General features: G+C 52.2%; 1 protein-coding gene across 1 annotated transcript; it reads left to right on the top strand.

Moving 5' to 3' along the window:
• The first annotated feature begins 8,742 nt into the window (after window positions 1–8,742).
• Window positions 8,743–19,277, top strand: EIF3D (eukaryotic translation initiation factor 3 subunit D). The gene is given in 16 exon segments (XM_049771583.1): window positions 8,743–8,791; window positions 11,638–11,770; window positions 12,048–12,093; window positions 13,326–13,462; window positions 13,973–14,058; window positions 14,638–14,710; window positions 15,325–15,437; window positions 16,133–16,265; window positions 16,387–16,534; window positions 16,660–16,691; window positions 16,693–16,791; window positions 17,312–17,397; window positions 17,512–17,641; window positions 18,358–18,500; window positions 18,582–18,865; window positions 19,149–19,277. Coding segments are annotated over 15 exon segments (1,647 nt in total). The 5' UTR covers window positions 8,743–8,791; window positions 11,638–11,647; the 3' UTR covers window positions 19,163–19,277.

Here is a 19,277-nt window from a genome sequence, read left to right as displayed (position 1 = left end):
GAAGGACAAGTAGGAGAGAAAAGGGAGGAGTGGGAACTGCGGAAAATTAGGGTGCTCCCGCCAAGATGCCTCCTTCCTGCTTCAGCTCCTCCTCATGCCAGGAATTCAACTCAGCAGCACTAGAGTTTAACACAAGCCCTCAAATCAAGACTTTTTTTTTTTATCTGCTTGTCTACTTGTATAAGAAAAAAGGAACACTTATGGACCCTGGTCAGCTGGAAGAATGTTACTCTCCCTTTAGGGGTAAAGATATCAGTTACCAGAAGCCCGCCCCTTGTAACTGCCACAGGATGGTAGTTGGTGGGGTGGTGGTATATAAAGCCCTGGGGTGAAGTACTAGGGTATCACTCTTGGCAGGCTCAGGGGACCAAATGGAATGCTGGGGATGAAACCTTGCCAAATTGCTCCTGCTGAATGGTCCTGGCTCCTGCCACCTTTTGCTGAACCTCTCCTATTGGTTCGGGCCTAATTGTAATACACGTGGACAATAGAGAACCCTCTTCCTAAACAACCCCAAGAGGAGCCTCTGTTTCCTATAAGACTGTATTTATTTGGGGTTTGGTATCTCTGAGGGACAATACCCTCCGTGGTGCTCAGGGATGACTCCTGGCTCTTCACTCAGGAATTACTTCCTGGTGGTGCTCAGGGGACCATAAGAGATGCTGGGAGTTGAATCCAGGCTGGCTGCATGCAAGGCAGAGCCCTACCACTCTTGCCTTCCCCCATTAGACTTTAGCGTGGTTGCATTGAACCCCAGCTTCACTGACCTGTGCTTGTCCTTGAAATCACCTTGACCAATGACAGTCCTGTCCCATCGGCACACTGCCCTTGAGCTTCTGATGACCCACCCAGCCATCCTAGGCCAGACATACTTAAGGCCTTAATTCTTCAACCTATGGACCAGGTTGGCCCCAAAATTTCTCACTGTAACACAGAAGGCTCAAGCAGCACCAATTACAATCCAGTAAATCCTCTACACACTGGCTTTAGTAACACCAAGAGAGACAGAACAATCATTTTAAGTTGACCTGAGTTGATCTAAGTTTGGATAATTTCATTTGCCTTTGTGTTGCAACAAACAATATGAAATAAATATGTTTGTGCCTACAAGGCAATTTCCCTAATATAAAAAAAAATTTTAAAGAAGTAAGTTCTACAGCTGGAAACAGAGCAATAATAGTACAGCAGATAAGGAATTTGCCTTGCACACAGCCAAACTGTTTCAAACCCTGACACCCTCTATGGTCCCCAAGTCTGCCAGGAGTATCTGAGTATAGAGCCAGGAGTAAGCCCTGAGAAGAGCCAGAAGTGGTTCAAACAAAATAAAACAAAAAGATGTCCTACATTTTTGTAAGTCAACTTGAAAAATCACCTGTGCCCTAGAGCCTCTCCTTGAAAAATGTTTCTGTCTAAGGGCAGTGGGCCCAGAACAGGCGGCACAGAGAACAGAACAATCCATGTGCTGCAGAAAGGGGATCAGGGGTTCAGAAAGGATCACCAGGAGCCAGAGCGATAGCACAGCTGATAGAGTGCTGGGTGGAGCACCTGCCATGCACATGGTTGACCTGAGTTCCATCCCCAGCATCCCATATGGTCCCCTGAACCTTCCAGGGGTAATTCCTGAGCTTAAAGCCAGATGTAACCTCTACGCACCACTGACTGTGGCCCAAAAACCAAAAACATAAAAAAAATAAAAATAAAAAGACCACCACCAAGCCCACCTCTGCATAGCCCAGTCCAGCCAATTGGAGGTCCAACCCTCAGGGTTCTCCTTTGTGCTGGGACCCAAGCCCCAATTTCCCACAGAGGACACAGGAAGGAGCAGCAGAGAGCCCTGGGCCACTGTACTGCTGCAGTCCAGCCTGCAATCAGAGCATCAAAGAAAGGACAAGGGGATCTATTTTATTTTGTTTCCAGGGCTGCAAGTCTTCCTGATCTATCTCGGGGCCCAGCAGAGAAGTGGGTGGCTCAGCACTTGGCGAGCAGCCGGCAGGAAGCGGGGTGGATGGAGCATTCAACAGGTGTTTCTATTCTGAGCGCGTCCGGTGCAGGCTGAGCTGGGAAAGGACTGGACACGCGACCATCATCAGAATACGCAACAGGCCTCCCCCTCTTTTCCGGGGCCCTTGCAAGTCTTCCTTGGGGGGCCCCACTCCTTCCAGATGGTCTATTTTTACACGTTTGCTGCTGGAGTGGGTGGCTGACTCAAAGGCTTCCCTTTCCTCCTGTGTGCACCAAATGGATGAAAAAAAGACCCTTGGGGAGGTTGCCATGCTACCAAAATCTCTGTCCTCTGTCTACCTCATCTGGAAAAAAATAAAAGTCAGGAGGAGGAAGCTCTGGATTGCTGAGACCCTGGAAGCCCTCCGGGGCCACGTTAATGGGATTTTGTGGATTCCAGAAAGACTTCCTGGTGGGTAGTACCAGGTACCTCAAATTATGTAATCCTGGCCCCAGCCAGCTGGACCAAAAGTGCAGTGGGAGAGAGCCTTGCCTGGAACCAGGGGTGATGTTGGCCCCAGCCCCTGAGGCCAGGTACTCCCCATTCTGCTCTGTATGTTTACCCACTCCTCCATTCCCTCTCCCCAGATAAGCATGAATCCAGGCTGGAGAGATAGTACAGTGAATCAGGTATTTCAGCAGGTCAGGCATTTGCCTTGCAGGCAGAAGACTTGGGTTTGATCCCTGGCATCCCATATGGTCCCCTGAGCCTGCCAGGAGTGACTCCTAAATGCAGAGATAGTAATGACCCCTGAGCACCACAGAATGTGGGAATCCTTCTCCTCACCCCTACCTTCGTACAAAAGAAACAAGCAAATCATGGATTTGTTCCAGCCAGACTTCCTCAGACCTGGTGACTGTAGTATGTCCCAGCCAACAACAATCAGAAAATTCCACCTTGGGGCCAGAGCGATAGTGCAGCAAGCAGGGTATTTGGTTTACACACAGCCAGTTCAGGTTTGATCCCAAGGATCCCATATGGTCCCTGAGTACCAGGAGTAATCCCTGAGCACAAAGCCAGGAGTAGCTCTGAAAGCACCATCAGGTGTGGCTAAAACAAACAAACAAACAAACAAAAAGAACCCAAGAAAATGGCAATTTCTCCAACTCTCATCCAGAGTGCAAATATGAAAGACCCTACTTTAGGTCCAGACACAGTAGAAACTGGCTTTGCATGCAGCCCTTACACCATAAGTTCCCCTGAGCACCACCAGAATGATTCCTGAGTGTGGAGCATTCCTGGGGTCATTCATCCTCAGCCTCACCTATTCAGCAACTTCCAATTCCTCCAGGCTCTGATACATCCCCACAAACACATTTTTGTTGCTTTTTTGGGGGGAGGACACACACCCAAAAGCACTCAGGGGTTACTCCTGACTCTGTGCTCAGAAACTACTCCTGGAAGGCTGAAGGGACCATATGGGATGCCGAGGATTTAACTCAGATTGACCACACAGAAGTCAAATGCACTCCACACTGTGCTATCACTCTAGGCTCCACATCTTTTTTTTTGGGGGGGGGGGCCACACCCAGCAGTGCTCAGGGGTTATTCCTGGCTGTCTGCTCAGAAATAGCTCCTGGCAGGCATAGGGGACCATATGGGACACCGGGATTCGAACCAACCACCTTTAGTCTTGGATCGGTAGGCCCCACATCTTTATTGCATGCCCACCTTCATGAAAACTCAGTCTTGCTGTGCAACTGCTGAATGGCCTTGCCTGGGTGTTCCCCATTTTGGGGAGCACCTGGAGAGATATAGTGATGTTGGGCAGTTCTGCGACTCTGCTTCAAGCTGCTTTAGTTTCTTCTGATTTCTCTGTGGCTTTTTGTGCCAGGAACCCTCAGGCTATCTGCCACCATCTCTCAAGTCAATATTGAAATACTCTTTCAGACTCTGGCCCCGAGGAATTTGGGGGGCTAAGGGGTTGACTTTTAAAAGAACATGGTCACGTTCTTGCCTCCTGAATGCTCTCACCTCTGTCTTCACTCCTGGCAGCTGCTACTGTGGCCTCTCTTTTCCCACTGTCCTATTTCCCCATGCAACTGGAATAGGTCCTCTGTTTTTCATCAGCTCATGCCTCAATGTCCCCTGCTCCCCCAACTAGGCTTCCCTTGGTTCCCATCTATCCCAAGGGTAAAGTTTTCTCCCTGTTCTCTGGCCTAGAATGTCTCCAAAATGCAGCCATGATCCTGGTCCATTTATCTGGTTCTTGTATCCAGCAGGATTTTCCTGTAAACACACACACACACACACACACACACACACACACACACACACACACTCTCGCCTTTGTCCTGTGTCCAGTGCCATAGCTTAAACTTACATGAACTCACCTAATTCTCACACCTTCCCACCAGCCTCAGGGGGACCCTAGTTTTCTCCCAATTTTGCTGAAGCAAAGAGAAGCACCCTAGTGAAAATTGGGGGATCTAACTCGAAATTGTTACCTCCTGCTTTGGTTTACCCCAATCACATGCTGGGGCATTGAACTTAGATCTCTGTAGTAAATGAAAAAAAATTTTTTGGTTGTTGGGTCACACCCAGCAGCGTTCAGAGGTTCCTCCTGGCTCTATGCTCAGACATCACTCCTGGCAGGCACAGGGGACCACATGGGATGCCAGGATTTGAACCACCGTCCTTCTGCATGCAAGGCAAATGCCCTGCCTCCATGATATCTCTCCGGCCCTGTAGTAAATGAATTTATTTGAGCCCAAGAGAGTCCTGAGTACAGAGCCATCATCAAGTGTGGCCTCAACTTCTCCCCAAAATGGGAGCCAATCATGCAAGGCCCCACATGTGATGCTGAATGATTCAACTTGGCCTCTCAGGCCTGACAAAACCCACATTCCAACCTTGGAACTAATTCCCTTGTTCCTGGTAGAATTGCCCTTGATTAGAGACCAAAGGGACAGGACCCGGTGGACACAAGGCATTCATGGGAGGAAGAAGAGGCTAGTGTGGGCCCTTCTGGAGTGGACTGTGGCTGGCATACAGACAGACACCAACAAAACAGCCCAAGGAAGCCAGGAGTAGACTGGCTAGGGCAGTGGTCGGCAACCTGCGGCTCACGAGCCACATGTGGCTCTTTCCACTTTTAATTTGGCTCTTCTGTGTGCCCAGTGGCTGCTCCAGGAGTCAGGACTCTGCTCCTAGCCTCTGTCAGTGCGCGCCCTGTGTGGCTCTCAAAATAAATTTCAATCATGGTTTTGGCGAGATTTGGCTCAGTTGAAAAAAAAGGTTGCCAATCACTGGGCTAGGGAAGCAGGCAGGGCTGTGCCCCTCCTAGCATATCGTCTCCTACAGCAAGAAACTGGAACTGCAGCTTGCCAGCCCTTTGGCGTAGGGGCCCCTGAGTAGCTTTTTTTCTTAGTTTTTTTTTGTTTTGGGAGCACACGTGGCAGTGCTCAGGGGTAACTCCTTGGCTCTGTGGTCAGGAATCACTCCCGGCATGCTCAGGAGACCCTCTGGAATGCCAGGGATCAAACCTGGTTCGGCCACATGCAAGGCAAGCACCCAAACTTCTTCCAACCCTGGCCCTCGTCACCCCCTTCTAACTGCTTGAACGGACAAGCATGGGCACCAAAGTCCAGGAGGGACACAAGGCAGGGTGGGATGGGCAGTGACTGCTTTTCAGATGAATTTAATTTTTAGTTTTTTGTTTATTTACTCAGTGTTTTGATTTTTGCAGGGCTTTTGTTTGTTCTTGGACACACCCAGCAGGGTTCAGAGGCTACGGCCTGCTCTGTCCTGAGGGCACAGCTCCTGGCAGTGCTCAGAGGATCATATAATGCCAGGCCTCCTGCATGTAAAGCAGGCACCCCTAGCCCATTGAGCAATCTCTGATGTTACTGGGGTTCAGGGTGGGCACTTTGATTGTGCTTAGGGATAAATTTTTTTTTTTTTTTTTGGTTTTTGGTTTTTGGGTCACACCCGGCAGTGCTCAGGGGTTACTCCTGGCTCCATGCTCAGGAATCGCTCCTGGCAGGCTGGGGGGGGGGGGGGGGAAACCATATGGGATGCCGGAATTTGAACCAATGACCTTCTACATGAAAGGCAAACGTCTTACCTCCATGCTATCATTTGTTTTGTTTTAGTCCACACTGGAGGTGCTCAGGGATTTCCACACTCAGGAATTATACCCAGGGGCCGGAGAGATAGCACAGCACAGTGTTAAGGCATTTGCCTTGTATGCGGCTGACCTGGGAGGGACCTGGTTCGATTCCCTGCATCCCATATGGTCCCCCAGCCTGCTGGGGGCGATTTCTGAGTACAGAGCCAGGAGTAGTAACCCCTGAGCGCTGCTGGGTGTGACCCAGAAACCAATAAATCAGTCAATAAATCCATCAATAAATAAGTAAAGTTTTTTTTAAAAAAAGGAATTGCTCTTGGAGGTGCTCAGGAAACCCTATGTGGTGCCAGGGATCAAAATCTATGTTGGCCATATTCTGGGCTGGTGCCCTACCTGTTGTATTATCTCTCCAATTCCCACCCCCTTCAAGATGTTATTTTGTATTTAAAACAAAGATTAGGGGAAGAATTGAAAGAGGGGGCTTATTATTTTTAAAAATTTGGGGGACCCCTGAGCACTGCTGGGTGTGACCCCCCAAAAAATGGGGGGGGCTAGGAAAGGTACCCATCAATTCTGACAAGTCAGTGGGCACTGTTTCCAAAATGAACCAAAATGCCTATTAACCAGTAGAGATAAATGCCGGAGTAATAATACAGCAGGTAGGCTGTTTGCCTTGCACACATCAACACAGGTTCAAATCCTGGCATCCCTTATGGTTCCCTGAGCTTTATCGAAAATTATTCCTGAACAGAGCCAGGAGTAAGCCCTGAGCACTGTTAGGTGTGACCCAGAAACAAAAAGATGGGGGGGGGGGAGAAGAAAGATCCCTACAATTATGTAAAGTGACAGTTGTTATTACAATCATTTTGCAAGGCATACAAATATTGACTCATTATGTTGTACCTCTGAAACTAATCTAACGTCATGTGTCAATACCTGTTATTTTTTTAATGAGGAAAACTGGAAGATGAGCAGATTGAGAATTTATAGAGACAGATGACGCTATTAACTTCATTTAACAGATGAGTAAGCAGATTTAGAATGATCAAATAGCCATTCCAGGTTCATCCAACTGATAAGTGGAATTTTCACACATTTATTTCTTCCTTCCCAGTACTCACTACTTATCATTTCCAATTTATAGGCAGGAAAACGGAGGCCCAGAGATGGGCAGGCTACACAGCTAAAAGCCAGAGCCAAAAGCAGAGATTAGAGTTAATAGCAATACATTTTCTCCTCTAAGGGAGATTGGTTACCGAAACCTAGACCATGCAGAAAAAGATCTGCAGTGTGAAAGAGAGGGCAGGGGTTTTGCCTAGCTGGGTTCAATCCCAAGTACACCGAATATACATAACACAGCTGAGTGTAGTCTAGAGGCCCCAGAGTACCAATGCTGAACCCTGAAACTGCCCCCCCCCCCAAGAAAAAACATGCTTCTAGATTCCTTCAATATTTTTTAATTCCTTAAGATTCCAAGACAACTCTGTGGGGCTGAGAGACTTAGAAGCGATAGGGAAGTGATTCCAAAGTCACCACTCATGAATCACAGCTGGGAGAGACCAGAGTAAGAGTACAGTGGGTAGGCATGCCTGCAGTCAACCAGGGTTCGATCCCCCAGCGTCCCAGGCGCGATTCCTAAGCACAGAACCAGGAGTAAGCCCTGAGCTCCGCTGGGTGTGGCCCCAAAACAACAAACCAAACCAAACCAACCGAAGAAAACAGAATCACAACTGCTACCTAAAATGCAAGATGCCGGGGCTAGAGAGATAGCATGGAGATGGGGCATTTGCCTTGCATGCAGCTGGCCCAGGACGGATGGTGGTTCGAATCCCAGCATCCCATATGGTCCCCCGAGCCTGCTAGGAGCAATTTCTGAGTGCAGAGCCAGGAGGAAACCCTGAGCACTGCTTGGGTGTGACCCAAAACCCAAAAAAAAAGTAAAAATAAAATAAAATAATAAGAATAAGAATAATAAAATGCAAGATGCCAAGGGCTCAGGTTTGCACCTAAACTGAATAAACAAACAATCCACGGAGGCAAGACCCGCAGTCAGATAATAAAGGTCTGGAATTGTAAGAAAGTGCTGGGGAGCCCGGTGCCACCCCATCAACAACACCTAAGTTTCCAGGACAGGAAGATCGTGCAAGCAACAAGGTGAAACCCTCGACCCCGCCCCTAGCTGAGGTCAAATCACGTGACCAGCAAACGCCCGCAAGAGCCGCGCAGCATTGTGGGAAACAGAGGGGCAAGAGCGTGCCGCGCGGCATTGTGGGATACAGAGGGGCAAGAGCGTGCCGCATCAGCATTGTAGAAAACTGAGGCGCAAGAGCGTGCCGCGCAGCATTGTGGGATACAGAGGGGCAAGAGCGTGCCGCGCGGCATTGTGGGATACAGAAAGGGCCTTGTCCGGCCGGGTCGCCACGTCTCAGTCACCCCGGAAGTCTTCTCTGAACGCCGCCTGCACCGCTGTGACGTCACAACTTCGAATACTCGATAAAATGTGGCGCCAAGGGCAGGGACGTATTTCCGGGAGCGCCTTCGCTTGACGGCTTAGTGCGTCCAACCCGGCAGTTTACGACAGTTTGCGTGCCGTGTTTTGCGGCGCCGGCCGATGCGCGCGCAGCCGCGCTCCTTTTCCCCGGCTCCTCTCTACTCTTGCGGACCTGCGTTCTTTGCCGGGACCATCTGTCGCCATCCGGGGCCCGCTGTGGCCATCGCAGGTGAGCGGCGTGTCCCGCTTGGTCCCGCGGGTCTCCGGAGCTGGTTCTTACGGAGTTCGGCCTCCGGGGGGGGGTCCCCGAAAAAGATTTGGGGTGCTCCCTTCTCTGCCGCTCTGAGCCCTGCTGCTGGGTGGGGCAGGAATCAGCCTTGGTTGGGGGCTCATTTTAAATCTTGTTGCTTTTGGTCTTCCGAAAACAAATGTACTAGGATCAGTTCTGTCATGCATTTTCTTTAAATAAATTTAAAAAAAAAGACCAGAGTTTTGGGGACACTTCCTGAAGGTGGCCCAGATGGTCCTGCTCTTCCCCAAACGGTGTTCCTCCACTTGGTCCCTTTCTTTGCCCAGTAGGGCTGACACCCCTTAAAGTGAGAGAGACAGAGGAGAGAGGGAGAGAGAGAGACAGGAGAGAGGGAGAGAGAGACAGAGGAGAGGGAGAGAGAGACAGGGACAGAGGAGAGGGAGAGACAGGAGAGAGGGAGAGAGAGACAGAGGAGAGGGGGAGAGAGACAGGAGAGAGAGAGTGTGTGTGTGTGTGTGTGTGTAAATGTTGAGAAATCCTTAAATGTGTGGTCTGATCTTTCTGGGCTGGCCAACCACCCAAATTTTTTTTTTTTTTTTGTGGTTTTTGGGTCACACCCGGCAGTGCTCAGGGGTTACTCCTGGCTCCATGCTCAGAAATTGCTCCTGGCAGGCACGGGGGACCATATGGGATGCCGGGATTCGAACCGATCACCTTTTGCATGAAAGGCAAACGCCTTACCTCCATGCTATCTCTCCGGCCCCAACCACCCAAATTTTAATGGGAAGAATGGTGACCTTCCTGTGAGACCATGCTGAAAACCCAAATGATTTTCTTTTCTATTTTTTTTTTTTCTTAAATAAAGGTCGGGCTAGATGTATTGCTCAGCTTGGCCGCGTTGTGAATTTTAGGTTTGGAAATGGAGGTAGGGGTGAGCTGGAGAGGTAGTACAGGTAGTAAGGTGCTGGCTGGCTTACCTGGGTCCACCCCTGGCACTGCATTATAGTCCTTTGGAGCCCAGCGTAAGTTCACCCTGAGCAATGCTATTGAATATGGCCCCAACATTAAAAATAGGGCCGGAGAGATGCATAGAGGTAGGGCGTTTGCCTTGCATGTAGAAGGACAGTGGTTCGAATCCCATCATCCCATATGGTCCCCGAGCCTGCCAGGAGCGATTTCTGAGCGTAGAGCCAGGAGGAACCCCTGAGTGCTGCCAGGTGTGACCCAAAAACCAAATAGGAAGAATACCTAAAATGGGGGTGTGAGAGTTGGTATTAAAGGACTCACCGTGTAGGTGTTTGTGAAATGTGGGGGTCCCCTCCCAAAGTCTTGTAGTAGCATTGAGGCCAGAATAAGCTGGTGGATGCCCTGATTCTTACCTGCCATCTCTGTAGTTCAGTGCCCACCGTCCTGGAATGACAGAGCAGTACATTTGCTCAGCACAGTTTCTTGTGCGATTTGTTCCGCCCTCGCCAGCTTCTGGGACTCATCTTAGACTAGCAGGTTTTCTCCCAGAACTCCTGAGTAGTTTCTTTGGACCAAGCAGATGGCAGCTGTGAAGGCGTTGGTGGGAACTGGCAGACCCCTGCTGGGTGTTCCCACCTTCATCTGGACCCTTGCCTCCCTGGTGGCCTGACTTTGCTGAGCTGAATCTGGAATGTGGAAGTAACACCAGCCACTGATTTGGGAGGGCTGACACTGCAATGAGTCCATATGTGGAAAGCTCTGGACAGGGCCTTATACAGATCTTTACATATACTTAACATGGGCCCAAATCAGAGCGGGACTCCCAAGCTGTGCTCTAGGGGATGTCACCCAGCTGTTTCAGTGCTTTCAGGGACATCCCCAGGGGTCTGGTCTGTGAGCCGGGCATGGAGCTTGTGTCCCTGAGCATGCCACAAGTGACCTCTGATATGTGAGGCATCTCTGCCCACTTTCAGGAGCTGGGGTGCCCCTGGCATACTGCTGGTTTGCTTCCCTATCAACTGGCACTGTGTTAGTAGAAATTTTCATGAACTGGAAAAAGTCGAACTCCAGGACATAGACTTGGTCAGAACTCTTCTGGCCACTTGTGGTCCATGTATTTCTGCAGGGCTCTGGTAACTGGGCATTTTACAGGGAGCATGTTCACGATTTTCACAGTGTGTTTAACTTTCACATAAAGCCAAGGTCTGGTTTATAAGGGGACAGAGGGACTGGATCGATAGCATGGTGGTAGGGAGTTTGCCTTGCATGCGACCAACCAGGGACAGACCCGGGTTTGATCCTTGGCATCCCAGCTGCCAGGAGCAATTTCTGAGCACAGAGCTGGGAATAACCCCTGAGCACCACTGGGTGTGGCCCAACCCTCCCCATCTAAAATAAGGAGATAGAGACAGACAGAAGGAGTTAACTGTGAAGTGTTTTACATCTTAGTGAAGGTGTTTCTGAGAAGGGAAAGTGGTTGGTTAGTGCACTTGAAAAAAGTGCTCTGTTTCATCAATTCTATCAGATCCTCCTGAGTTGAAGGACCATCGTGTTTTGGAACAGAAAGGAGGAAGGATAGCCAGTTGGGGAGACACGGTGAGAGGTGAAACCACTTTGCAAAATAGAACAGCGAGAACATGAGTGAAGTGGGGTGGGAGTGTCTGTCTTCCGAGATTCGAGTGTTCACCCTGTTGTTCTCACAAAGCCCGGAAGCTCGCCGGGAGCCCGTGGTTGGGTTCTATGTTCTGTGATTTGTGTTTCAGGTTTGAAGCCTTAATTTAGTCCCTGGCATGAAAGGACTTTTGAGTCCTTGCAGCCTTCCTCTAAGCACTGTTCCTTCACTCTGTTCTCCTTTGTAGGTCGTTGAAAATGGCCAAGTTTATGACCCCCGTGATCCAGGACAACCCCTCCGGCTGGGGTCCCTGTGCCATTCCCGAACAGTTCCGGGACATGCCGTACCAGCCCTTCAGCAAAGGGGACCGGCTGGGCAAGGTACAGCAGCATCTGTGGGACGGCCGGGGCCTTGGGAGTGGCGACGGCAATGCTCTGAATCCGCCTTCCACATGCCTTTAAGCTGGGATCTCCAGTTGCTTCCCAGGACAGGGATTTGGAAGGGGAACGGTCTCTGGTCCCTTCCAGGTGCCATCGCCTGGGGGACAGGGCTGGCACTGATCCAGAGGCCTGTGTGCGCTCCCTCTGCAGTTTCAGGATCCGCATACCCTCTCCTGGCTGACCCACATGCTCTGTCTCCCCTTATTGTGCTTTCCAGGTAGCAGACTGGACGGGTGCCACTTACCAAGATAAGAGGTACACAAGTAAGTGTTTTACCCCCCACCCAGCCCAGGGAAGTCCTTCAGGGCTGTCTCTCACTCTCAGCGTTGTCAGGAAGCTCTCTGGGACCGGGAGAGCAGGGTGTCCATGACCTCTCCTACTCCAGAGTTCCTCAGGCAGATTCTGAGCTGTGGACACAAGCCACCATGTTTTTATTTTGTACTTTTGGGGTTCAGAGCTATACCAAACCATACCATACCAAGTGCTCAGGGTCTAGTCCCAGCCGATGGCTCAGGGGTGTTCTCAGCAGTGCTGGGGCTCTAGCATGTGCTCTAGCCCAGCCCTTTTTGTCTTTTTTTTTTTTTTTTCCCCCAAATTTGGCATTGTTTCTGAAGGTTATTTTTGGTTGTTTTTGTATTGGGTCATACCTGGCAGTGCTCAGGAATCACTCCTGGCAAGGCTTCAGAAGACCATATGGGATGCTGGGGTCAAGCTTGGGTTGGCCATATGCTGTTGTCCTATCACTCTGGCCAGTGCACTGTTTTTGTTTGTTTGGAGATTCACAGCCTGGGTTGCTCAGTATTTACTCCTGGCTGTGTACTCAGAAATCACTTCTGGCTAGCTCAGGGAACCGTATGGGGAGTTAGGGACTGAACCGCAGACTGGCTACATGCAAGGCCAGCACCATCGCCATTGCCCTAGCATTCCAGTCCCTCCTAGAGAGATTTGTGTTGCAATGGATGAGATCCTGTCCAGCACATGGGACTCAGAGCAGCAACCTGGCTGGGCCCCATGCCCCGTTCCATTTCTTGGAACTCACTACACCGCAGGCTGACATCAAAGTCTTGCTTTTAAGAGCCTGTTGCTTTGGGAGGATCTTCGTCTTTCCTTGTTGGGGGATAGTTAGGCTGTCAGGTGACATGACCTGTGGCTGCCCATGAGATACTCCTGGAGCCCTGCTGCCTTGGGGTGTCCAGAGCCAATCACAGCGGCCTCTCCAGTGTGAGTTAACTTCTGGTTCCCTCGAAGCTGCAAGCAGAGTGGAAGGTTCTGGTCAAGCGCCTTAGACTCAGCTCAGGAAAGGTGTCAGACTGAAGCTCTTTGAACTCATCCCCAGGGGGAACCTGTTCTAAGCACGGGTTCTGGACCATCTGTCCTTCTGCACATTTAAAGTTCTCACTTGGAGCTCAGGGTTCTGCCCATCATTAGCTTTAGTGCGTGCATCGGTGAGGTCCATAGGTAGCCCTGGGTCCAACACGCCGCCCCCTGTCTCCAGATAAGTACTCATCTCAGTTCGGGGGTGGGAGCCAGTACGCGTACTTCCACGAGGAGGATGAGACGAGCTTCCAGCTGGTGGACACAGCGCGCACCCAGAAGACGGCCTACCAGCGCAACCGCATGCGCTTTGCACAGGTTAGTCCCGGCCGGGGTTTGCGCAGCTGTCCCGGGTCCCCATTGTCCTCTAGTGAGTTCTGATGGCTCGCAGCAGGGGCTGCTCATTCTCCAGAGGCCTTTTGAGCATTCTGATTCCTTCTGGCGAGTGGTGGGGCCACCCCACTTGTGTTGAAAATGTTTTAGTGCTGGAAGAGATGGTGGGTCTTGTGCCTGCTGCCTCTCTTAATTGCTGCGTGCTGGTTTTATTAAGTAGATGGTCTGGTTGGACCACTTCTGAGGGACAAACTCAGCTACTCTTATTAGAGCTGTCAACCCACTTAATTAGAAAGGACGTCATGTGTGCGGCTTAAGCCCAAGAGCTTTATGCCACTACTGGCTGGACCGTCGATTTGGTCCAACGTGCATGTTCGGCTTTGCAGTCAGCACTCCCTCCAAGATTCCCCGCTAAGCTCCGCCAGTTTAGGGAAGCCAAACATGCACACCCTCCCAACAAGATTTTTAACCCGGGTGCTTTTTTCTGATCCTCAGAGGAATCTTCGCCGAGATAAAGACCGAAGGAACATGCTGCAGTTCAATCTGCAGACCCTGCCCAAGAGTGCCAAGCAGAAGGAGAGGTGAGGGGACACATTGTTGGGAGGAGGGGCCATGGAGTGAATCTTGGTAGGCCTGCCCCTATGTCTGTGCTGGAGCAGGGGAACTGGGCATTGCTAGGGCTTGAGCCAGTGTTGGCTGCAGTCGCTAATAAAAAAAATTCTTCCCAGGTTGAGGCTCTGCCACTGCAGATTTTCTAAGTGCCCTCATAAGCTGCTGCTGTAGTTTTGCGTCCTTGTCCATAGCCAGTGCCTGGCAGGAGTGTCCTGTGAACACTCAAACTGAAGGAAGGAGCAGATGAGAGGAGATTCCATCAGCCCTGTGGCCCCCAGCCAGTAAAAGGAAGATCTTTGCAGCTTCTCTAAGTTCAGTGTTTCTCTGACACGGCTCCCATAACGGTCTGTGAGCCCCCTGGAATTGGGGAGCAGCATCCCTGGTTGATGCTAGGAGATAGTAGGCTTCTGGTAGCACATCCAGGACCCATCTGTCTGGTCTGCCTTTACTAAGACCTGGTTTCCATGTGGTGTTGAAATTTATTAGGAAAGGGGCAGGTTCTTAACATTGGCTTAAGATCTGCACTGGATGCACGTGCTTCTTTTTAGGGAACGCATCCGGCTGCAGAAGAAATTCCAGAAGCAATTTGGAGTAAGGCAGAAATGGGACCAGAAGTCACAGGTACTGGCTGCCTCTGGGACTCGGTTCTACCTGGCTGCTTTTCTGGCACTTCACTTCCTATAGAATGTAATCAGGGCTACACACTAGTACCGCAGTTTGGCGACTTTGCCTCACCACAAGCTTCAGTTACTGCTCATCTCTGTTGCTTCGTCAGATCTGCGGTTTTCCTGGCTATGGGATCACATGCATCATGAAAATATCTGTGCCTGCCTTCTCTGAGTGCACAGTTTGGGGGAGTATCTTATGACTTGGGGATCAGTGCTGCACTCCATTCTTGCAGGACCCATGGGGTGGTTGGGCCAAGATCGTCCCTCTTCACCAGCAGACAGGGACTTTCTGTGGCCACCCCCGTTGATAGCTAGGGCTGCTGGGTAGGGACAGTATGGGGATCAGTGGGGATCAGCTCTTGCTGGCTGTGTATAGGTCACTCTCCAGGGATCAGAGGTGTAGATCTCACACATTCTAGTTCTCTGTCCCTTCCCTCCTCTTGTAGATTTCCTGGAATGTCGAGAGGGGGAGGATGTTGTCTCTGAAACTGCCAGTACATGGTCAGCGTCCAGTGAGAGCCCCTCTCCTGGGCAGCTACGTAACTCCAGCATTTCCTTCCACCCCAGAAACCCCGGGACTCGTCCGTAGAAGTGCGGAGTGACTGGGAGGTGAAGGAGGAGATGGATTTCCCACAGCTCATGAAGATGCGCTACCTGGAGGTCTCAGAGCCACAGGACATGTGAGTGGCCCCGTTCACTCCCACCTCTGGCACCCTGCTAAGTTTCCAAGGAGCTGAGTCATGTCAGGCCTGGGGAGAAAACAGTGAGCCTGCTGGTAGCAGAGTGAAGATTTTCTCCACAGGGGCCTGGGATGATAGTATAGTAGATAGGGGGCACTTTGCCTTGTATGCACCTAACCCAGGTCCAACCCCCGCCATCCCATATAGTATCCCAAACACTGCCTACTGCCTGAGTGATCTCTGAGTGCAGAGCCAGGAGTAACCCCTGAGCACTGCTGAGTGAGACCCAGGAACAAAGATTTCCTCTTACTTCTGGACTTATCAGCCACAGAGAAACAAAATTAAAAGTTCAACAGCTCTTAGTGGCTCATAGTGGGCAAAGAGCAGAAAAGAAATTTGCTGACAGCAAATTACTGGTTTCTTTTGGCCTCCTTGAGTCTGGGACAAGGAAGCTTAATGGCCACCGTGTCTGCAGAAAGGAGCAAGGCTATGCCCCAGGAGTAGCAACTCTTTCCTAAGTGTCCCCCACATTTCCGAGCTGCAAGGAGCTGGAAGTCAGCCTGGAGTGCCTCGTGGCCGGCAGAGGGTGGGGTCTGCTAGGCTCAGTGCAGTTGTCGCTGCGGAACCAGGCCCCAAGTGTAGGGGTGGGGGTCCCTACAGGTGGGCGGCAGTGATGCATTTTCCCTGCCCTTCAGTGAGTGCTGTGGAGCCCTGGAGTACTACGACAAGGCTTTCGACCGAATCACCACGAGGAGCGAGAAGCCACTACGCAGCATCAAGCGCATCTTCCACACGGTCACCACCACTGATGACCCCGTGATCCGCAAGGTGCAGCAGAGGCTGTGGGGGGGCTTGGGTGCATGGCATCTGGGGTGAAGGAAGGGTCCCCGCACAGTGACAGCCCCCGTGAGGATTGACGCCTGACCCTGCTTTGGCTTTGGGTCCCCAGCTGGCCAAAACCCAGGGAAACGTGTTTGCCACCGACGCCATCCTGGCCACCCTGATGAGCTGCACCCGCTCCGTGTACTCATGGGACATCGTGGTCCAGAGGGTCGGCTCCAAGCTCTTCTTTGACAAGCGGGACAACTCGGACTTTGGTGAGAAAAGTCTGAGCCTCGGAAAACACTTGGGGCCCCAGGCCTTCCCAGGACACTGCCGGCCAGTATGGGCTTTCTCCAGTACCTGTGTCCACATGGGGCTGACTGGGCTGTCCTGTTGGCAGACCTCCTAACAGTGAGCGAGACGGCCAACGAGCCCCCCCCAGGACGAAGGGAATTCTTTCAACTCACCCCGCAACCTGGCCATGGAGGCCACGTACATCAACCACAACTTCTCCCAGCAGTGCTTGCGAATGGTGAGTGCAGTCCACTCTGCCATCACTGCTTGTCTGATGGAGAGATGGAGAGTGTCTTACCCGCTGAGGTCAGGGCTTATGCCTGGCTAAAGGGATTGAGCTCTGGCCCTGACATGCATACGGCAGTGCAGTGTGTCGTTCGTACCACCTGAGTTCTCTGGGTAACAGTGGGACACAGGTAATGTCGCTCCCTTACAGGTGGCGATGAAGGGAGCACAAAGCTTCCTTTTGACAAACACAAGGGCCAGGCTGAGGCCATGAGCTGAGTTGTGCCTCTGTCCTCAGAGGCCTGCTTCCCAGATGGGGCAGGACGGGAATGGACCCCAAATGGGCAGGCATGGTGGCTTACAGTGGGCTACACCATGGAGGGAGGAACACCACACGCCCTCATGTCTGGTGATAGTGGGTGAGCCGGAGCTCCCTCTAGGCCTCAAGAACCTAGCCAGAAGTGGAGGAGGGGAGCAGAGCTGGGGTACTCCCTGCGATGGCACAGGCTCTCACCGGCCCTTTGCCTCTGCAGGGGAAGGAGAGGTACAACTTCCCCAACCCGAACCCATTTGTGGAGGACGACATGGACAAGAATGAGATTGCATCCGTCGCCTACCGGTACGTCACTGCCGTGGGCCTGCGTGGACGGTCTCCCTGGTGTCCCGCCACCAGCAGTGGCCCCAAGTCCAGGTTGCGGGGTGACCAGCGCGGCCTTGCCTTGCTCTCCCCCAGGTACCGCCGGTGGAAGCTGGGAGATGACATCGACCTGATCGTGCGCTGTGAGCATGATGGTGTCATGACAGGCGCCAACGGGGAGGTGTCCTTCATCAACATCAAGACTCTCAACGAGTGGGACTCCAGGGTGAGGCACCCGTGAACCCCTACCAGCTGCCACCTTGTTGGAGCCTGGCTCGAGCGAGAACCTGAGGCAGGGGTGGGGTCACTGCACCCACCTTTCTGAGAGCTGCATCTTCCCTAACCCTGCTGGCACCCATCGCCTTGCCCTTGGGCCTCTGACCTCCACTCTCTGGGCCTCTGGGCCCAAACTGCCATATCCCTAGTCAGCTGAGGCCATCAGGCAGTAGGAGTCAGGGCCTGGCTCCCACCCGGAGATGCCTTGAGAGAAACGTCACCTGACCTAATGGGTCTTGATCATTCCATTTCCATGGAGCTGAGGGGTGGCCCCCTCCCTTCCTCTTGAGTCCTCTGAGTCCCAATCTTGGGGACGTCCAGCTAGCTTGGCTCTGACTCAGCCCCTCAATTTCTGGATATGCTGGGACTCCCCGTTGCTCCCTGCCCCGTGCTGTCCAGCTCAGTCTTCTGTCTTAACACATACCAGTTGGGGGGGCCTCCAGGAGAGAGGGACACAGGGAAGGGGAAGCACAGACCCTCTTTAAGAGCTTGGCTCCTCCAGGACAGGCTCTGCCCTCTGCTGCCCTGTGTTTTCAGACACAAGCCCCTGGCGTCACCCACCGCTGTCCCTGGAGACAGCAGGGCTCGGCACTCAGCCTTTTTCTCACCCTCTGGGAAATACCTTCTCCAGAAAGGAGATCCCCTGACCCGCCTTGTCCCCCACAGCATTGCAATGGCGTCGACTGGCGGCAGAAGCTGGACTCACAGCGGGGCGCCGTCATCGCCACTGAGCTCAAGAACAACAGCTACAAGCTGGCGCGCTGGACTTGCTGCGCACTTCTGGCCGGCTCCGAGTACCTGAAGCTGGGGTGAGTGGGGTGTCCGAGGCAGGTGGGCCCCAGGAGTCAGCTGCCACCCCTACTCAAACTCACCAATGCCTGGTCCCCTAGCTATGTGTCTCGCTACCACGTGAAAGACTCCTCGCGCCACGTCATCCTGGGCACCCAGCAGTTCAAGCCCAATGAGTTTGCCAGCCAGATCAACCTGAGCGTGGAAAACGCTTGGGGTATCCTGCGCTGTGTCATCGACATCTGCATGAAGCTGGACGAGGGCAAGTACCTCATCCTCAAGGACCCCAACAAGCAGGTCATCCGCGTCTACAGCCTGCCCGATGGCACCTTCAGCTCCGACGAGGATGACGAGGAGGAGGAAGAAGAGGAGGAGGAGGAGGAAGGTCTGTTCTGTTCTGGGGGGTTCAGGGTCATATCACCTGGGCCTTAGGGGCGGGGAGCCCAGGAACCCAAAAAGCCGCAGCTCTGGAGGAACTTCATGTTTGCCTGAGATCGGAGCAGGGCATGAGGAGAGGCTGGAGCCAGGGAGGAAGCTTCTAGAAGGGCAGCAGTGGCCTCAGAAGCTGTCCGTGCTACTCCCTGTGGGAGGGTTCCCGGGTACCCCCCACTTCTGGCTCCCAGGAGGATGGTAGAAGTGACTTGATTCTCATCTCTTGTGTCCTACAGAGGAAGAGGCTTAAACAACGCCTGGCGAAGTGGAGCTGCCATTTGTCATTCCACTCGTTCCCAGTCTGTGGGTGCTGGTCTGATGCTAGCTCTGGGGCTCAGTTGAGGAATAAAGAACGTGTCTGTTGA

The sequence above is a fragment of the Suncus etruscus genome, chromosome 4 (assembly GCF_024139225.1).
Source record: "Suncus etruscus isolate mSunEtr1 chromosome 4, mSunEtr1.pri.cur, whole genome shotgun sequence".
Lineage (NCBI taxonomy): Eukaryota > Metazoa > Chordata > Mammalia > Eulipotyphla > Soricidae > Suncus > Suncus etruscus.
This window is presented reverse-complemented; position numbering and strand designations above follow the sequence as displayed.